Source organism: Eretmochelys imbricata, chromosome 1 (assembly GCF_965152235.1).
Source record: "Eretmochelys imbricata isolate rEreImb1 chromosome 1, rEreImb1.hap1, whole genome shotgun sequence".
Taxonomy (NCBI): domain Eukaryota; kingdom Metazoa; phylum Chordata; order Testudines; family Cheloniidae; genus Eretmochelys; species Eretmochelys imbricata.
Genome location: NC_135572.1, coordinates 352,047,135 through 352,068,662, shown reverse-complemented (window position 1 = coordinate 352,068,662; position 21,528 = coordinate 352,047,135). Strand labels below are relative to the sequence as shown.

General features: G+C 46.5%; 1 protein-coding gene across 6 annotated transcripts in view; it reads left to right on the top strand.

Annotated features, from left to right (window-relative positions):
- Positions 1 to 21,528, top strand: part of PLXNA4 (plexin A4) — a 582,733-nt gene that overhangs the window by 104,167 nt on the left and 457,038 nt on the right. The window contains exon 4 of one of the 6 annotated variants that reach the window (XM_077807905.1): positions 6,390 to 6,404. The exons of the other annotated variants lie outside the window; for them this stretch is intronic. Within the exon in view, the coding sequence (XP_077664031.1) occupies positions 6,390 to 6,404 (15 nt within the window). The remainder of the gene's footprint in view (positions 1 to 6,389; positions 6,405 to 21,528) is intronic. 6 annotated transcript variants of the gene reach the window in all.

Sequence of the window (21,528 nt, the reverse complement as noted above, 5' to 3'; positions counted from 1 at the left end):
GCTTGGACAATGAGTATTTTGGTTAGGAAGATCAGAGGGAGAGAGAAAGCTGGGAGCTGACACTTTTACATACACCGCATTCTAATTGGGGTCAAGGGATGCAGCAGTTCGGTAGCAGAAAGTTATTTTCTGCATCACTGGCCTGTCAAAATATGTTTCTACCCAGATATAAGGAGGGGAGAAGGATAGACTCCGGAAACAGCTGCCTGACAAGTCTGCTCTAGAAAATGTGGAACATCTGACAGCTGCCAGTCTGGGCAAGGCCAGCTAGACGATTTGCACCATGGATCCAGGCGCTTGAGAAGGAAGAAGAGCTCGGAGTCGCAAAGGGGTGGGGCGTTGGCATTAACCGATCGCAACGGAGAGGGGAAGGGAGGCACGTAGGAGGCTGAAATAGAACTGTCCCCCCAAAACCAGTGCTCTGGTTATCTCAGGCCTGCGCAGCAATTTGATCCTCCTGTTTCTGCCTCTGAAATTTCACTTACTATATCCCTAATCTCTAGGGATGCCAGTGGTCAACAATAATCCCACTGAAGTCACTGGAGTGACTCCATTACAAAACCAGATCAGATGAGAGGAGAATCAGTGGCTAGAGGCATACGATTCCAGCTGAGCTAGTGTCAATATTTGCCCCATCGCACAAACTGAGACGCTCCCCACTCAGCCCACCCCCCTTAGAAGAAGCCTGGACAAACAAGCTTGTCAGTGCTTCCTGAAAGGCCACACAAAACTCCAGCACCAGCTCATGGAGGGGTGTGATCCAGAGCTCTCTGCTACGCAGGCCCTGACTCCAGATGAACATATCTAGGGACTGCCTTCGCACCCCATCCTGATCTCAACTGCCAGGGTACAAGAATAGGAGAGAGGAGGTCTCCAAGATAGACTGGCCACATACTACAAAGGACTTATGTATATATTGTTATGCTGGAAGATGTTAATAGCTGCCCCTCAGGTCACAGACCTGGTTAGAGCTGATGGGTGTACTAAGCACCCTGCATTTAGGCTAAACAGAAGGAGAAATTAAGTGTCTCTTTGTGTAGTGAGAGCTGAAACTATAGAAGCCATCACTCAAAGTACTGGCCGGCATGGCAAGGTCTGAGCAGAAGCTAAGCCATGTAGACTAAGTGGTTTCCCTATGAACAGATCGCAACAGATTAATGCCTCAGACCCTGCATTAATGTGTGTCTGGCTGTGAGAGAGACAGAAAGCAAACAGAAAGAGGCAAAGCACAAGGGAAAAGCCAGGAGAGAGCAAGAGAAGCTGTGGGGAATGTGGCCATGGGAGGAAGCTGAAAGAGAGTTTTCTGGGGGCCCAGGACTTGCAGGAGAGGCAGACTTGGATTTCTGAACAAGAGAACTGCCTCCTTTTTGTTCCTCTTGTTTCCAGGGAAGCTGGACTGTGTGTCCATCCTTTGCAAATAAATAGGACAGCACCAAAGAAATACCTGACGTGTATCATCAATTTCTCTTCCTAGTTGAAACAACCCAAGAAGGCCCCAAATATTGGCTATGTAAAGGGGCAGCTATATACAAGCAAGAGGTTAATGGCAAAGAATATAATTTAACATGAGATGAAGCCTACTCCCCAACCTGGGGCTATCCCCTTTTCGCATTCAAGCGAAGTTAGCGCAGGGGAAAGGTGCAGGAGGGATGGCTCCAGGGACTGACACCTGTGTATCCACAGCCCATGTACAGCACAGACAACAACAGCGGAAGCTTTCCCCACACTGCAGACATGCCTCAAATCTGACCCAGAGCCACCACCTCTAGGGAAAAGAGGGTCCAATCTCTCTAGGGCCCATTCAGTGCCTGCCCTCTCTGCTGAGACTGTCAATAAAGAGAGACCCAAAACTAGTGCCCCTTTTTGCTTCGCCTACCTGCCCTCCCCAGCCTCCTGCCTACACTGAATTGCAATAAGCGAGGTGCTCAACCAGAAGACAATCCCATGCGTAGCACTGTGCCTGCAGAGATGCCCCCTACACACAGCTCCCTATAAGCCTCCTTGCCTCATAAATGAATTAGTTGTAAATGCTGATCTCCAGATGGCTTATCAATGGAAAACAGCAGCATAAGAGCAGGCAACTTGCACAAGGAGTCAGAGCCAGGGCAGCTTGCTTTCCGTTGGCAAACAGCTGTCAGTGAACTCAATACAGAGTCCGGGGGGCAAGCACTGACACCATAGGACCCCAGATGAAGACCCAGAGACTTCATGCTAAGATGTCTCTCACCTACTCAGACTCCCTGGGCTTGACGGCCCCTTCAGCACCACAGCTCAGTCTGGAATTGGGGTTCTGTGGGAGATAAGTCTCTTTTGATTTGTATGAAGGTAGCAGCTGACCAAAATCATCCAGCCATTGTGATAGGAGCCAGACACGTAGTGACAGACGGTTCCTTCCCTTAAGAGATTAGAATGTAAATAGATAAGGCAAAGGGTGGGGAAAGACAATATTACCCCCCGTGGAGAAACGACGCAGAGAGAGAGAGGAAGTGATTTGTCCATAGTCACCCAGTAGGTCAGCGGCCGGGCTGGGAATTGAATGCTGCAGACTGAGGCTGGCTGAGGAGTTGTGGCTAGTACGTTCCTCTCTTTCCTCCCCCACGCTTCTCATTCTGCTGACTTCTGTAGCAGGTTAGCAATGACAGGGTTTAGATCCGGAGGCGAGGGGAAGTCACAGGCCATTCGGCTCTGGCGGAAGGTTCAGAGGCCAGGAAATAGGGTGATCTGGAGAAGCCAATTAAAACAGAATGGGGGAGAAGGGACGAGAGATGGAAAGCAGAGGGTGAGGAAGCGGGAGACAGGAGGGGATCAACCAGAATGGGATGTGGGAGGATGAAATGAGAGGAGGGAAGAACTGTGACAGCTGATGGAGGGAGAGACGGATGTTAGCAAACGAACGGTGCAGGAGGAAAGGTGGAGGGTTTGGATTCTCTTCCCATCCCTGGTTGTATCCTGTTGCTCTCTTGTGTTCGCGTGCAGTAGGTTCACAGAGGGATTCCACAGGAGGGATTTTTGTCAGCTTGTGCATGGGAGCTCTTGTACAGTGGTACAGCATGGGCCAGGCTGCCTTAGCAATGTGAGCAGCAGCTGCAGGGCTGGGGAGAATCCAAGAACTAGAAGCTGCTGACCGTATGTTTTGAGTCTGTCTTCCACAGGGGCCTGAGGTTTCATGTGCTACAGCCATGCTCCCCTTCAGGTAGCTATCCCTCTGCGGGATCTAATGCGCAATGGTTAGATGGAGCGGCTTGGAAGTGGATGAGAATTTGGAGCCAGCAAACCTAAGGGGTAGCGAAATGCCATGTGATAGCATGACAACACGTTTCCACCCAAAGCTCCTCCCATCCCGTATAAGAAATAAGGCAGCCCAGGCCCTGAAGCAAAGGAGGGGGTAGGCAGAGCATGAGACTCCTAGGTGACAGGCTAGGGGAGAGGTTAATCACAGCTGTGAACTGCTTCCATGCCAGTCTGGAGTACTGGAAATGGAAAGGCTCTTCCTGGATCAAGCTTCACTGGCAGTGGACACTGCCAGCCTGTTGACACAGCTCTCCCCTTCACCTTGCCTCCTACAGTACTTACCTAGCAAAGGAGGCCACATCCAATATGAATAAGAAAAACCATCAGCTACTACGCTCGCTAAAGTGGGAATTACAAAGGATTTCATGTTCGAAGGCATTAACTGATCCCAAACTGGAGTCAGGAAGAAAATCTGCCCGCACACCATCACTTCTCCCTCAGTGCAATACTGTATAGCTACGACAGGTTTTTTGTTTCCCCCTATATGGGTCACTGTCTCCAGAGACAGAGATGGACCATTGTTCTCTTCTGGTTTGGCAAGTCCTCTATTTCTGTGAAATGAGCCAGCCCATGAAATCTGACAGCAGTAATTTTGTTTCATGGGAAGCAGGCATCTTGAGGTTGATGTGTTAATGCTTGTCTGGGGGTGTGGAGACCATAACGTAATGGCATGTAGAGCCATGGCATGAATGCTCTGTAGGGCATCAGGTAGCACTATGATACAGGTGTCCCAAGGGTATGTTGTCAGGTAGAATTACAAAATGACTACATTCTGTTGGCATGCAGAATGGCTTAGTGCTACCATGGAGGTGTCCTGTTAGCATATATCGTCACATAGTGCTGTGTCATGAAGGGTCCATTGGGACATGTTATACTGTGTCATGGATGTGCTATCAGCAGACCTTGTCCTATAGAGCTACATCATGGATGTTCCATAGGCACACATAACACAGGAACATGGGCGTAGTGGATCAGGCCCATTTAGCCCAATACCTGTTTCTGACTGTGCCAGGCACCAGGTGTTTTAAAGGAAGGTGCAAGAAACCCTGCATTAGGCAGATGTGAGATAATCTGCCCCTCCCCCACATTAGGTCTCCTCCTAATCCATAATAGAGATTAGTTTAAACCCTGAAGCATGAGGCTTAATTTCTCTTCCAAAATATGTTAGTATTAACTATTCTAACTCTGAATATTCTTATCCATAGAAATGTCCAATCTCTTTTTGAATCTTACCAAATTCTTGGGCTCAATGATTTCCTGTGGCAGTGAGTTCCGCAGCCTAATAAACACTGTGTGAAAAAATATTTCCTTGTATCAGTTTGCTATTTCCCAACTTTTAATTTCATTTACTGTCCCCTTGTTCTTGTGTTTTTATCAGGCAGGGAGAACAGAAGCTCCCGAACTACTTTCTTGATACCATTCATTCGTTATATTCTTTTAAGATGTTGTTTCTGGTTCGCTTCCTTTCTACAGTAACTAATCCCCACCTTTTCAATCCCTCTTCATAGGAGAGTTTCTGCAGGCCCTTGATCATTCTCATCACCCGTCTCTGAACTCCCTCTAATTGTACATTGTACATTTGCCTTGAAGGTTCTGTCAGAAGACATCATCCCATAAGAATACATCCTGGATGTTCCATTGGCCCATGTTCTGTTGTGTTAGTGATGTTCTCTCAGAAGGCCACATCTCATAGGGATAATCTGTGAAAAATCTAACGCTGTGTCATGGGTGCTGAATGGGAACACACCATTATGCAGGGCTACATCAAGGGCTTTTCATCACCAACTTTTATCAGGAAATAGCTATCAATTTCAACATCAAAACACTGGCAAGCTTTGGAAAAGCCTACCTGCAGGGAGGGGGTGAAGGGAGTCGAGATGGCCTAAAATGAATTCTGATTTACTTAGTGTTTACAAACGTTGGCTTCCAGCACATCTCTCTCACACTGAAGAAAAATCCTTCCATTCCCATTTTCCTGCAATTCCCCCTCCCTTTTTTTGCTATATATTTGCCTTACTTTTATTACATGTTTGCATTACACTCACCCCCTCCCTCTAAACACACGTCAAGGACTAGCTGCCAGGAAATACAATCAGATCAGCTCTTGTTATTTCAGTGTTTCACACAGTTGTTTTTCTTCTGTTTCTTCCTCCTCCCTTTCTTTCCCAGGCTAGTGCAACTGGCAGAAAACTGGCAGCTGTCAGTGAGACAGAGGTGCAGTGAGTTTTCTTCTAAGTAGCTTAATGGGTCTATATTTATTTCTTATTATTTTTTCCAGCCTGCGGGTTAATAGAGTATTTAAAAAAACAAACAAACCCTAAGACTCTAGTCCCCAACCAGCCTCCTCCCACTCTCACCTTGCCAGGCTGCTCCATAAAGTCCCAGCTCCAACTGACCACGGGCTTTGCAGGAAGTCTTCTGGGTCATGCACGTTTTATTAGTGCTGTCTCCTCAGTTTGAAAATGTGCTGAATGGGGTATAGACGCTAATGAAGGAGGATGAATTACACTCCAGCCCAGCTTTTTAATGGACAGGTTACAACAGAAACAGGCTTCCTTGAATCAGCCCTGTTGTTCCCCCCCCAGCCCGCCCCCCATCTTTTTTTGTTCAGTTTCTTAATTTCTTTTCCTGTTAACAGTGGAAAGTAAGAGTGGGGCCTTTGGAATCTTAACGCTTTACATTCTGCAGACATACAGACGCAGCCTCATTGTGGTCTGCAGATGGCATAGCAACCAAAGCTGGTTTTGTCTTCTGATCTGCTCTAATGAGTATCCTGTGTTGATTTTAAACGAATAGATGGGCCACCAGAGGCCATGCTCCGAATATATTGGCTTCTACTGTAAGGAGTGGAAGGTTGGCTCGTTTGTCATAGAACTTGGGAGCAGTTAGATGATGTCCTCTCAACTCTGAGTTCACCTGGACAGCTTGAGAGACTCATCCCTTCGGGGAAATGTGAGACAGATCCACCTCTGTCCATATCTGCTGGTGGAGGGGAAAGGTTGCTTTCCAGGCTAGCCCTAATGGCCTGTGTAGAATTCCCTCTGCTAGTGAAGCAGGTTTCCATGTCTCAGGCTGTCTGGGAGTAGCTGCTGCTGTAGGCCTTCTGGGTCGCTGTCTCCACAGGAAAAAGAAAAGGAGGACTTGTGGCACCTTAGAGACTAACAAATTTATTAGAGCATAAGCTTTCGTGAGCTACAGCCCACTTCATCGGACTCACGGAAGCTTATGCTCTAATAAATTTGTTAGTCTCTAAGGTGCCACAAGTCCTCCTTTTCTTTTTGCGGATACAGACTAACACGGCTGCTACTCTGAAGCCTGTCTCCTCCACAGGGAGTGTTTGGGGATGGTCTCTTTAGTATGGAAGGAAGTAAATAGAACCCTTTTCTTTTCTTTTTTTACTTTTGGACTGTGACGCCTGACTTATTTTTGGTTTTAGATTCTTCACAGGTACAGACAAAACTATTCCTGTTCAGTTACTTAGGTGATAAAGCCATTGCTGGCCTGCAGCCATATCACCTTGCACTGTGATCTTCTCCTACTTCATAAGCTATGCAGAGATGAGCTGCACGAAAGGGAAATCCCAAGGAACACACAGGTGTTGTAGGAACAGAGGTGTTGATGAGTCAGTAGATTTTTCCTCTGAGTCAGTACAGCAGCAGTGTGATGTTAAGAGCTCTGGGGTGCCATCTTTCCAATGAGATATAAAACTGAGACCATGACTCTACTTCTGGTAATTAAAGATTCAGGGGTAGTTTACTCCAGAGTACCGATATTAGCCCCACTATTCTGATCAGATTCCAATATGGACATTGCTTCACATTATCTTACCTGAATCATGCTAGTATTTGTAACTGGGGATCTACACTTTGCTTTTTAAACCACACAAATATTGGGTTGAGATTTTTCTTTTTTTAGAAGCATTTGTTATGTGTTTTAATGCATTATATTTGGGGAATTGGGCAAATATGCTGATTTTTAGCAGTGAATGAGTTTGTCCTTGGGAAAGAGTCTGAGAAATCTGCCACAAATGGTATGCTTTGCCGCTCTTGTATCTGTGTGATTATTAATATCTCGTGAAATGAGGTCATCAAGGAACTAACTGCAGATCTAAAGGAAATTCCTTTTTCAGTGGTACATGACTTGACCTTCGCCTCCTAACTGTGTAGGAGGTGTTCAGTCCTTCAGAATGCTCAGATCAGATGATAAGACATGGTGGCCTTAGCCAGAGGGAGATGGCTTTAGTGCGCTAAGCTTCAGGCTTGCAACTAATACATGCTTTGCAGCCACAGGTTCAAAATGCAGCAGGACCAACTTATCCTTCCATGACCGTGCTTGTGTATAAGTCTTGCAGATGAGACTTTAAAAACTGGAGTCCTGTCTGCTCTGGGAGAATACAATGGAGGAGAAATTAGATGATCTACAGGTCCCTTCTGGCCTTAAAATCTATGAATTTAAGAGATGAGGTTTAACCTCATCTTCTTTACCAAGTATTTCTCCTCTCACCCTTGTTGTACAGCATGCTGAGTGCACGCTGTCTGCCTACCTCTACACCAGAAGTGGCTGCATTCCAGTACTGCTGTACTGTGTGGACAAAGACCAAACATTTCCTAAAATGGGGGCCTAAAGTTGGGCTCCTAAGTTCATATTTAGGCACCTAAATAAATGGACTGACTTCCAGAGGTACTGAGTACCCAGTAACTTCCACTAACTTCACATGAAGTTATGAGTGCTCAGCACTTCCGGAAATCCAGCTTTAGGCCTCTTGACTTGGGCAGCCAAAAATCAAGGCATTGAAAATGAGTGGCTATTTTTGAAAATGTTTTCTTACCTTGTTTGCCTAAATACCGCAGTCTGTAGAATAGGACAGTGGTACGTACGGTGGTGTTCTGAGGATTTAGTTAATGTTTCTGTGGTGCTTTTAATAAGTAAAGAGCTATGGAAGCATAGTCTCCAAAAGGTTAATCCTCAATTCGGCCACTGTATAAACCAGGGGTGGCCCACCTTAGCCTGAGAAGGAGCCAGAATTTACCAATGTACGTTGCCAAAGAGCCACAGTAATACGTCAGCAGCCCCCCATCAGCTCCCTGCCCCCGGCTCCCAGCGCCTCCCACGCATCGGCAGCCCCGCTGATCAGCGCCTCCCCCTCCCTCCCTGCACCTCCTGATCAGCTGTTTCGTGGTGTGCAGGAGGTTCAGAGGAGAAGGAGCAAGGGCACAGCAGGCTCAGGGGAGGGGGCGGGAAGGGGTAGCCTTGGAAACAAGCAGGGAGAACTGGAGGTCCTGGTGATGTCAAGGAACTATGATGTGATTGGAATCACAGAGACTTGGTGGGATAACTCACATGACTGGAGTACTGTCATGGATGGTTATAAACTGTTCAGGAAGGACAGGCAGGGCAGAAAAGGTGGGGGAGTAGCACTGTATGTAAGGGAGCAGTATGACTGCTCAGAGCTCCGGTACGAAACTGTAGAAAAACCTGAGTGTCTCTGGATTAAGTTTAGAAGTGTGAGCAACAAGAGTGATGTAGTGGTGGGAGTCTGCTATAGACCACCGGACCAGGGGGATGAGGTAGATGAGGCTTTCTTCCGGCAGCTCACGGAAGCTACTAGATCGCATGCCCTGATTCTCATGGGTGACTTTAATTTTCCTGATATCTGCTGGGAGAGCAATACTGCGGTGCATAGACAATCCAGGAAGTTTTTGGAAAGCGTAGGGGACAATTTCCTGGTGCAAGTGCTAGAGGAGCCAACTAGGGGGGGCGCTTTTCTTGACCTGCTGCTCACAAACCGGGAAGAATTAGTGGGGGAAGCAAAAGTGGATGGGAATCTGGGAGGCAGTGACCATGAGTTGGTTGAGTTCAGGATCCTGACGCAGGGAAGAAAGGTAAGCAGCAGGATACGGACCCTGGACTTCAGGAAAGCAGACTTCGACTCCCTCAGGGAACGGATGGCCAGGATCCCCTGGGGGACTAACTTGAAGGGGAAAGGAGTCCAGGAGAGCTGGCTGTATTTCAAGGAATCCCTGTTGAGGTTACAGGGACAAACCATCCGGATGTGTCGAAAGAATAGTAAATATGGCAGGCGACCAGCTTGGCTTAACGGTGAAATCCTAGCGGATCTTAAACATAAAAAAGAAGCTTACAAGAAGTGGAAGGTTGGACATATGACCAGGGAAGAGTATAAAAATATTGCTCAGGCATGTAGGAATGAAATCAGGAGGGCCAAATCGCACCTGGAGCTGCAGCTAGCGAGAGATGTCAAGAGTAACAAGAAGGGTTTCTTCAGGTATGTTGGCAACAAGAAGAAAGCCAAGGAAAGTGTGGGCCCCTTACTGAATGAGGGAGGCAACCTAGTGACAGAGGATGTGGAAAAAGCTAATGTACTCAATGCTTTTTTTGCCTCTGTTTTCACTAACAAGGTCAGCTCCCAGACTGCTGCGCTGGGCATCACAAAATGGGGAAGAGATGGCCAGCCCTCTGTGGAGATAGAGGTGGTTAGGGACTATTTAGAAAAGCTGGACGTGCACAAGTCCATGGGGCCGGACGAGTTGCATCCGAGAGTGCTGAAGGAATTGGCGGCTGTGATTGCAGAGCCATTGGCCATTATCTTTGAAAACTCGTGGCGAACCGGGGAAGTCCCGGATGATTGGAAAAAGGCTAATGTAGTGCCAATCTTTAAAAAAGGGAAGAAGGAGGATCCTGGGAACTACAGGCCAGTCAGCCTCACCTCAGTCCCTGGAAAAATCATGGAGCAGGTCCTCAAAGAATCAATCTTGAAGTACTTGCATGAGAGGAAAGTGATCAGGAACAGCCAGCATGGATTCACCAAGGGAAGGTCATGCCTGACTAATCTAATCGCCTTTTATCATGAGATTACTGGTTCTGTGGATGAAGGGAAAGCAGTGGATGTATTGTTTCTTGACTTTAGCAAAGCTTTTGACATGGTCTCCCACAGTATTCTTGTCAGCAAGTTAAGGAAGTATGGGCTGGATGAATGCACTATAAGGTGGGTAGAAAGCTGGCTAGATTGTCGGGCTCAACGGGTAGTGATCAATGGCTCCATGTCTAGTTGGCAGCCGGTGTCAAGTGGAGTGCCCCAGGGGTCGGTCCTGGGGCCGGTTTTGTTCAATATCTTCATAAATGATCTGGAGGATGGTGTGGATTGCACTCTCAGCAAATTTGCGGACGATACTAAACTGGGAGGAGTAGTAGATACGCTGGAGGGGAGGGATAGGATACAGAAGGACCTAGACAAATTGGAGGATTGGGCCAAAAGAAATCTGATGAGGTTCAATAAGGATAAGTGCAGGGTCCTGCACTTAGGACGGAAGAATCCAATGCACCGCTACAGACTAGGGACTGAATGGCTAGGCAGCAGTTCTGCGGAAAAGGACCTAGGGGTGACAGTGGACGAGAAGCTGGATATGAGTCAGCAGTGTGCCCTTGTTGCCAAGAAGGCCAATGGCATTTTGGGATGTATAAGTAGGGGCATAGCGAGCAGATCGAGGGACGTGATCGTCCCCCTCTATTCGACATTGGTGAGGCCACATCTGGAGTACTGTGTCCAGTTTTGGGCCCCACACTACAAGAAGGATGTGGATAAATTGGAGAGAGTCCAGCGAAGGGCAACAAAAATGATTAGGGGTCTAGAACACATGACTTATGAGGAGAGGCTGAGGGAGCTGGGATTGTTTAGCCTGCAGAAGAGAAGAATGAGGGGGGGTTTGATAGCTGCTTTCAACTACCTGAAAAGGGGTTCCAAAGAGGATGGCTCTAGACTGTTCTCAATGGTAGCAGATGACAGAACGAGGAGTAATGGTCTCAAGTTGCAGTGGGGGAGGTTTAGGTTGGATATTAGGAAAAACTTTTTCACTAAGAGGGTGGTGAAACACTGGAATGCGTTACCTAGGGAGGTGGTGGAATCTCCTTCCTTGGAAGTTTTTAAGGTCAGGCTTGACAAAGCCCTGGCTGGGATGATTTAACTGGGAATTGGTCCTGCTTCGAGCAGGGGGTTGGACTAGATGACCTTCAGGGGTCCCTTCCAACCCTGATATTCTATGATTCTATGATTCTATGATTCTATGAGTGTTGGGGCAGGGCCTGAGGCAGAGCCAGGGGTTGAGCAGTGAGCATCCCCCAGCACACTGGAAAGTTGGCGTCTGTAGCTCCAGCCCCAGAGTCGGTGCCTAGACAAGGAGCTATATATATATTATACATATTTTAACTATATATTAACTTCTGAAGAGCCACATATGGCTCCGGAGCCACAGGTTGGCCACCCCTGGTGTAAATCATACATTGAGTGACTAATTTAATTTAAACAGAAGGCTCAGAACTTCCTTCCAAACAGACCAGAGCCAGGGTTACCGGACAGCCTAAATTTTGATGGCTAGGTTTGACTTTAACCAGTCTATCCTATGCAATTCAGGATGGCTGGCCAGCATCACCTGCTGCACAGGAGAGTGTCGGAGAGCAACTTCTGGGTTTCCAAGAGGTCGAGCACTGGCACCACGTGACGGATCTCTTAGGACTAGGTTGACGCCCTGTATATATAAGAATATATGAATTGCCAAGCCAGAGCAGTGATGCATCTTGTCTGACTTCAGGATTCTGCTCTGTTGGAATTGTCCAATGAGACAGCTGGTTGGGTATCCTAAATCAAATACAGCAGCTCAGATTAAATATGCCAGTGGTCTGGTAGTCTATCTCCAGCCATGGCCAATGCTGCAAGGGAAGGCCTAAACCTCCCATAATGCCCCCCATTGGGACCCCTGCTCTAGATCATATTTAGCCCCAAAGCAGGGAGACAAATAACAACTGTTATAGTCAGTATTATTCTTAATGTAAATGTGTCATTTTGAGGCATCAGTTTCAAGCAGAGCTGGATGGAAAGACCACTTGCCTGCAGGTCGCTCATGAAGCATCTGGAGAGTAGAGACAATTGAATTAAGAGCCCACCGTGGAGTTAATTCCTAGGGTTCATTTTGTGACTGGCAGCTTGTCAATCTTTAATATTTTTCACTAGTGCCTGGGTAACAAGGAGGGAGAGATTTTCTTTTTCTTATTCAGCTGATGGGATAATTAGCAGATTTGAAATTACTGCTCGAGAAATCTACCTAATTAGCTATTATAAAAAAATCAGCTCCTAAATCAAACCCACAAAATATCCAGCCAGACGTTTCTGACCGGATGTGTCTCAGAGACATTTTTTCAAGCTAATTGTGAGCGTCTGGCACTCACTGCATTTGAGAGCCAAGGATTACATGGAAAATGATATTCCTCTGCAGTACAGCAGAGGTGCTAACTACCACCACCTTGGGCCATACTGCTCACCATGCGAGCCATTTCCCTCCCCACCTCCTGCTGGCACAGCTCTTGGGCTAGGAGCCTGACTCTGTGGAATGTGTCTTGAGCTACCTCTAGAAGAACAGGCTTGCAGACCGGAGTTGGGAGTCCTATGACTACCTATAAATCCATCACCCTTTTATTTGGTGCTTGTAACACAGTGCAGTTAACACCTTATAGCCAGGAGTTACTGTGGCTGGAGGTAGAATTTTTCAGGAGGTAGTTGTGATAGGGTTTTACAACACTTTGTCATCTAGGATTCCCCATGGTGAGCTCACCTCTGAGGCCTGTCATCAGGGTATCTAAGTGCAGTACATGTTGTTTTGTAGGCATTCAATACAAACAGTAGGGGAGGCATGATCAAGGGTCTGGAAGCCAGATAATCTGCTTACTCTTCCTGGCTCTTCCCTTTGTGACTGTGGGCAGGTCACATAACGTAGAGGTGCCTCAGTTTCCCCATGTGTCAAATGGGGACAGTGATACCTCCCTAGCTCACAGGGATGTTGAGGTTTCATTCATCGGTCCGTGTAACATAGCTTGAGATTCCCAGATAGGAAGGAGAGTACTGAAGTGGGAGAGGGTAAGATCAACTCTCGTTTTGCAGGGTTATGATTCCCCCCCTCCGCCCCCCACAATCCCGTCACTTTATCATCCCATCAATAGCTTCTGTGCCTAAATGCTACAGTGATGGACACTCCAGAAATGGCTGAGATATGCAGGGCACTGCTGCAGGGCATTCCAGCACAGAGGCTGCATGCTTTCCCTGGCTGCATTCATCCCCCCTAGTGGCTCCCCTGATACTATGTTAGGAGGGGGTTCTTTAAAGCTTGCTGGATAGGCGGTGACTGATTTCTACACCTCTATATAGTTTGTCCCGTTCTTTGTTACTGACCTCAATGAAATTTAAGCATGTGCTTAATGTGGGACAGTATGAGCACTGTTTCCCTTCCTGTGCGCCAGACCTCCTGACAAGAGCACCAAAGAGGTTAAAAACATGTATCTTTTGCCTCCACCTCATCTGGTGCCGGAGAGAGGCTGCTCTCTGATATTGGCCTATTTGAATTGTAATAATACAATTGCAGTCACATGGCAGGTGAATAAACAGAAAATATATGCTGCAGCGTGTTAGAGACTTACTTTATTATTTGATTGTTCTGGGGAGAAAAGGATAGAGAGAGAGAGACTACCAAATGAGCCCAGGCCTTTTTTCCCTTCCGTTCCCCTTTTCCTCAGCATGTTCTGCTGCCCGATACTCTTGCCTGGACAGTGAATGTGTTTTGCTCTCTGTATTTAATGGCACTATAAGTGCTGCTAATTAAAACTCTCCAATCAAGCCAGCGGAGGTGGACAGCTTCTTAAAAAACATATCGCCCCCAAACGTGTCACTCTGAGACTTGCTGCTTTTTGCTTTGGCTCTTGACATTGTTCATTAGCGCTTCTTGCTTTCTCAGGGTGCCACAGTTAGCTGCTGCCAACTGCCCTTCCACATCGCTTCCTCCATCTTCTGTTCCCACTTAGTCCTGCTTCTCTGGCTGGCTGACACTGTGCTGTTTGTGGCTCCCCAAGAGCCCACTGCAGACAGATATGTCCATCTCAGCACTTGTAGAGTGGTTTCTATCTTCAAAGCACTGCACACACTTCCATTACTCAAGGCTCTGCCGTAGACTCTCTGTGTGACCCTGGACAAGTAGGTCACATCCACATCTGTGTTTCCATTTTCCCTTCTGTAAAATGAGGATTATGATACGTCTCCTAGCAAGGTGGCGAGGAAGTAATATGTGACCATAGAGAATTACTATTTCTGACAGCACCTGATGGGGGGAGGTTTTATAGATTTTCTGGAAACAAAAGTAATTTATTTATTTGAATTATTTTTCATCAGACAGGGACTTGGAGAATAACAGTTAAGGCTTGGGCTGGTAGCAGCTTCCTATGCTACCTTTCACAATGACCATGTCCCACTTGAACCAAAAGTGTGCCTTCTCCTGTCCTTCTCCTCCCCGCTGAGATATGCTTGGGATGTGGGGAGTACCTGAGAGGATAAAGGGCCCTGAAAGGCTCATCTGAATTCTACCAAGAGCCAGTTTCTCAAAAGGAAACAAATTATCTTGTCAAGGCCAGCTGAGCAGAACGGACAGAGACTACAGTGACATTCTCCAGAAGAGACCAATCCAAATTAGTTGGGGTTTTCCTAAGTGATGGAAAATCCACATGGTGACTCAGGTTGCCAGGGAAATAGCTGTTCCTCATCAATGTCTGGGGGTTGGTCCAAATTCGGGGTTGTTTGAATGTGGAGTTCCCAGGGTACATAGATGGGGAGAGAGACATTGAGTTTGGGTAGGTAATTCCTTTCTGCCTCTATGCATCACATCATCTTGAATCTGACTCTCATTGGCATTGAGGCTACCTTACTCCACTCTCACAGTGTAAAGGGGCTTTCCAATGGAAGTGAATTATATTGACACCATGCTAAGGGCCATTTTACATTGGTAGGGTGGTGAAAGGTGGCCTCTGTGTAAATGACAACCAGGCCCCTTGTTTTTCTGCTTTCATCTGGTATCTTAGCTAACTGGACTCAGGCCCGACTGGTATCTGCATGAGAGTCTTCTGAGGTAAATCCAGAGGCAGCAGGTAATTCAATAGGCATTGGTCTGCCTCCTGAGTTGGGACTGACTCAGTGTCCCAACATGGTACTTGGGTGTACTCTGCTGCTGTATTTTGGGTGAGGAGGAAAGTCAAGGTCTTGACTGCTTATAATCATTAGCATTCCAAAGGCATCTGTCTAATCTATAAAAAGAAAAGGAGTACTTGTGGCACCTTAGAGACTAACCAATTTATTTGAGCATAAGCTTTCGTGAGCTACAGCTCACTTCATCGGATGCATACCGTGGAAACTGCAGCAGACTTTATATACATACAGAGAATATGAAACAATACCTCCTCCCACCCCACTGTCCTGCTGGTAATAGCCTATCTAAAGTGATCATCAAGTTGGGCCATTTCCAACACAAATCCAGGTTTTCTCACCCTCCACCCCCCCACACAAATTCACTCTCCTGCTGGTGATAGCCCATCCAAAGTGACAACTCTCTACACAATGTGCATGACAATCAAGTTGGGCCATTTCCTGCACAAATCCAGGTTCTCTCACCCCCTCACCCCCCTCCCAAAAACCACACACACAAACTCACTATCCTGCTGGTAATAGCTCATCCAAAGTGACCACTCTCCCTACAATGTGCATGATAATCAAGGTGGGCCATTTCCAGCACAAATCCAGGTTTTCTCACCCCCCCACCCCCATACACACACAAACTCACTCTCCTGCTGGTAATAGCTCATCCAAACTGACCACTCTCCAAGTTTAAATCCAAGTTAAACCAGAACATCTGGGGGGGGGGTAAGAAAAAACAAGGGGAAATAGGCTACCTTGCATAATGACTTAGCCACTCCCAGTCTCTATTTAAGCCTAAATTAATAGTATCCAATTTGCAAATGAATTCCAATTCAGCAGTTTCTCGCTGGAGTCTGGATTTGAAGTTTTTTTGTTTTAAGATAGCGACCTTCATGTCTGTGAAAAGGGTGAAAGCTGGAGGCATGAAAGCTGGAGGCATGGAAAGCTGGAGGCATGTGGTCACCCTGACCACACCACACGATCCATCATCTACAGCCAAGCTCTGCGATACAACCGCATTTGCTCCAACCCCTCAGACAGAGACAAACACCTAAAAGATCTCTGTCAAGCTTTCTTACAACTACAATACCCACCTGCGGAAGTAAAGAAACAGATTGATAGAGCCAGAAGAGTTCCCAGAAGTTACCTACTACAGGACAGGCCTAACAAAGAAAATAACAGAACGCCACTAGCCGTCACCTTCAGCCCCCAACTAAAACCCCTCCAACGCATTATTAAGGATCTACAACCTATCCTAAAGGATGACCCAACACTCTCACAAATCTTGGGAGACAGGCCAGTCCTTGCCTACAGACAGCCCCCCAACCTGAAGCAAATACTCACCAACAACCACATACCACACAACAGAACCACTAACCCAGGAACTTAACCTTGCAACAAAGCCCGTTGCCAACTGTGCCCACATCTCTATTCAGGGGACACCATCACAGGGCCTAATAACATCAGCCAAACTATCAGAGGCTCATTCACCTGCACATCCACCAATGTGATATATGCCATCATGTGCCAGCAATGCCCCTCTGCCATTTACATTGGTCAAACTGGACAGTCTCTACGTAAAAGAATAAATGGACACAAATCAGATGTCAAGAATTATAACATTCATAAACCAGTCGGAGAACACTTCAATCTCTCTGGTCACGCAATCACAGACATGAAGGTCGCTATCTTAAAACAAAAAAACTTCAAATCCAGACTCCAGCAAGAAACTGCTGAATTGGAATTCATTTGTAAATTGGATACTATTAATTTAGGCTTAAATAGAGACTGGGAGTGGCTAAGTCATTATGCAAGGTAGCCTATTTCCCCTTGTTTTTTCCTACCTCCCCCCCCAGATGTTCTGGTTTAACTTGGATTTAAACTTGGAGAGTGGTCAGTTTGGATGAGCTATTACCAGCAGGAGAGTGAGTTTGTGTGTGTATGGGGGTGGGGGGGTGAGAAAACCTGGATTTGTGCAGGAAATGGCCCGCCTTGATTATCATGCACATTGTAGGGAGAGTGGTCACTTTGGATGAGCTATTACCAGCAGGATAGTGAGTTTGTGTGTGTGGTTTTTGGGAGGGGGGTGAGGGGGTGAGAGAACCTGGATTTGTGCAGGAAATGGCCCAACTTGATTATCATGCACATTGTGTAGAGAGTTGTCACTTTGGATGGGCTATCACCAGCAGGAGAGTGAATTTGTGTGGGGGGGTGGAGGGTGAGAAAACCTGGATTTGTGCTGGAAATGGCCCAACTTGATGATCACTTTAGATAAGCTATTACCAGCAGGACAGTGGGGTGGGAGGAGGTATTGTTTCATGATCTCTGTGTGTATATAAAGTCTGCTGCAGTTTCCACGGTATGCATCCGATGAAGTGAGCTGTAGCTCATGAAAGCTCATGCTCAAATAAATTGGTTAGTCTCTAAGGTGCCACAAGTACTCCTTTTCTTTTTGCGAATACAGACTAACATGGCTGTTACTTTGAAACCTGTCTAATCTATGGACCTCTGATATTTCTAATGTACCTGCCAATTTGGTCTCTGAGCACTGACAGCAGGCGTATTAGCCCTGGCGTGTAGCTCTGAGCATGTGGGGGCATGAGCCTGGGCATCCTGGCCAAATTTGAGTTACTTTTTGCCTACTTTAGTTCCCCTCCTGCACTGGCATTTTCAATTGGATGCAGTCCGTTTCCTCAAATCCTGTGCTAACCGTTTGTCATGCAGCTGCTGTGTTCTACCCCAAAGGTGACTGCATTTCAGCAGTGAGTTAAGTGACTAGTTGGTAAAAAAAGAAAAAAAAAAAAGTATAAATATGAGACAATGCTATTGTATCTGTTTGCTTATTATCTTAAGGCAGGGCCTACACTAAGCACTTAGTCTGCTTTTACTTCTCCAGAGGATTTTTTTTAACACCTGAAATTTCCATTAATGCTAATGGGAGTTATGGGTGTAAATTCTCCCGTTCTCCCGCAGTCAAATCTATCTGGCAGACAGAGTGTGAATTCTGCATTGTATCCAGCCTTTCAGACCTATAGGAGTGGAGGCCACATGCAGGGTGTTATAGACCAATTGCAACTGTACGGTGCAACTGACTTCTATAAAAATCCAGCAGGGCTGCTGGATGAAAAGCCCCCTGTGGCTGTTTGTCAGGAGAAATTCTGACATGGTGGGTTATTCAGAGGGATGTGTAATTCCTACACATGTACCAGAGGGTGGATCCCGAAGACTGGCTTATTTCCCACTGTAAGGGTACACACCACACCCTGGAGCCTCTAAACTGGAGTCTGATACCAATAAGTGAAATGCCAAGATCTGTAAATCCCTAAATACACAGAAGGGGAAAGGGAAGTGAGAGACAGGGAGGGTGGGAGAGGGGTAGTATCAGAATCACTGACATCAACGTAGTCTTTTAACCTGCTCTTTCCTTCCTCGCTGGTTTCCTGATGAACAATTAAAACATAATGATAAGGCAGCTTTGTGGTGGCCGTGGCTGTTTCTGTAAAAGAGGCAAAAGGAGTGGTTTCTGGCTAAGCATGGCTCCTAGCAGGATTAGCCAGGGATGGGAGACTGCCAGAGCCCTGTCCATACCTTAGCAGCGCTAACATCTGACACGTGCCCACGCTGAGTCCATCTGTTGAATGGGAGTCTAATTGGATGGCTCCACTCTGATCTATGGCTGGCTTAGGCTCCAGGGCAGAAGTGTAATTTTTCTTCGTATGCGGCTCTTCAGCTTGCTGGATTTTATGGGCCTGCTTTCGCCCCAGTTCTGCACTGGGGACCAACAGAGACAGGCAAGCTAGAGGGAATACACAGAAATGGCATCCAACATAATACTAGGCCTGGCAGATAAAACACTCAGAGTGAGGGAGCAACCTTTACGCTGGAGGCTAGGAATATGAGGTATTGAGGGGAACATGAGCATCATCTCTAAAATCCATGCGGAGAAAGCATGGTCTAGTGGTTAGAGCCCAATCCTGAAAGGTAAGGAGATCTGGCTTGTATCCCTTCCTTGCACTTGACAAAGGATAGACAGCTGGTGTGCTGTGACCTCTGCTTATTCCACCAATCGCCATTATCTCGCTGTTACTTTGTACTCCACCTGCTGCCGCATACTTGGACTGTCAATTCTTTTTGCAGCTCTGTACATAGCATAGCACACTGGGGTCCTGAATCTGATCCAGGAATGGGGTCTCTGGGCACTACTGCAATACAAATAAGCAATGAGTCCACTAGGGACTTTACTATTGCCAGACTCTGTTACATAGAGCATGTTCAGAGACTACAATGATAGGTATCAGTGAAAAACCTTAAGACAGACAGGCAGATGATAAGGACTTCTCTGCCTCAGTTTCTCCATCAGTAAAACAGGCATAATTCTTCCATACCTGCTACGGATCCTTAATTCACAAAGATCTATAAATAAAAGTCCCTTTGGGATCCTTGGAAGGAAGGCACTATAAAATCCTAAATGCAATACTACAAACACTTATTATGTGTTTAATTATTACCGACAATGTAATGCTAATACTTGGAGGGAAAGAGTTCATTTTTCTCTGGGGGTTTTTCCTTGTAGAAGGATAAACGTACAGGAGAGATTCCAGATATAAGGGTAACAGGCATTCTGAAATACATGTGTAAAACTGTAAATGACTAAAGGGGGTTTAGTCATAGTAGCTAGAGGCAGGTAGGACAAGAAGCAATGGATGGGAGCTAAGGAAAGAAAAGTTTGGCTAGATGTTAGGGGAAAATCCTTAAGAGTAAGAGTAAATGGGTGTTGGAATAGTGTCCCAAAGGTGCTGGTAAAAGGGCCATGGGTGCAGAGATTTAAGAAGAGGTAAGTAAAGCACTAGTGTTTTGCTGAATAGGGATGAACTTGAGTTCTCCAATCTTAACAGATGTTAGTCACATTGCTTCATGCACTATTAGAAGACACTCAAATGCTAAAGTGGTTAGCATAGTATAAGAATCTATATAAAATAGAATGAATTGCTTTGCTGAGTCAGGGCAATAGGGAGTAGCCCTGTAGAATGCAGGAATGAAAGGGGGGCTCTTGTCTCTTCTGCTCCTCTCTGAGGCTATGCTCGAAAGGACTGGCCCATCAGTCATGAGAGAACCGCAGCATGAGATGAAGTGGAACAGAACTTTACTGAGCGCCTTTCATATACAAATATATTTTAAGAAGTGTCACGAAGATAATTGAAAAACGTCAATAACAATTGATAAAAACACATAACTAGACATGGCTGGCAGAATCCTGGTCTGCAGTAAGCGACGGCTGAGGATCCATAAAGAATCAGAGTGAATTGTTAATCTCTTGCGCCTTAAATGAGATTCACAGGAAAATTGCTGATTTTTGCATGAAAAGCCTCCCTTCTTCAGAGACATCTCTGAGGTCTCCCTGCCCATTGGAAATGCTTCGGTGAAGTTGGGCAAGGGATTTGTTTGGTCCTCAGCTGAACAGTTGTGCTTGAAGCACAGCCCTTATCTGCACTGAGGGGAGCTTAAGTAGTCATTTTGCCTTGATTCTCAAGCTAAGCAGCACTAGACCAGGTCAGACTTTGGATGAGAGAACTCAAAGGAAGGGCCAGGTGCTGCAAGAAGCTGTGGTTATCTGGTAGGAGGCACTCTTCCCTCTGAGTCAGTTCTGTATTGCGTTCATGCCCCAGAATGAGTGCTGTTTAAAATGTAGACCCTGACGCCTTATGATCATCAACATTTGTTTTCCTGGTGTACTGGGGTATTAATCTCAGAGTCCTGTCCAAATTCAAATCTGAGGGAACACATTCAGGCTCCTTAAATGTCTTGGGTAGCAGCTCTACTTCCTGCCTTAAACGGTTGTGCAAGGAAAGAGGTATTGAGTGAAGTGTGTGCAAACAAGATGAAATGATGCGGGTGTGATGCAGACTATTGTCATACCTATGGAAGACGACTGAGCATGCCATCGTGTGGGCTAGGGTTGAGATTTTTCAAAGGAGTTTTAGACATGCATCTTCCACAAATGGCCCCTTTTCTCTGTGGCCTGGTCTACACTTGGGGTAAGCGGGAGGGCAGGGTCGATCTAAGTTACGCAGCTCCAGCTACGTGAATAACGTAGCTGAAGTTGACGTACTTAGATCTACTTACCACAGTATCTTCACTGCTGACGCTCCCTCATCAACTCCGCCTGTGCTTCTCGCTCCAGTGGAGTACCGGAGTCGATGGGAGAGCGCTCGGCAGTCTAT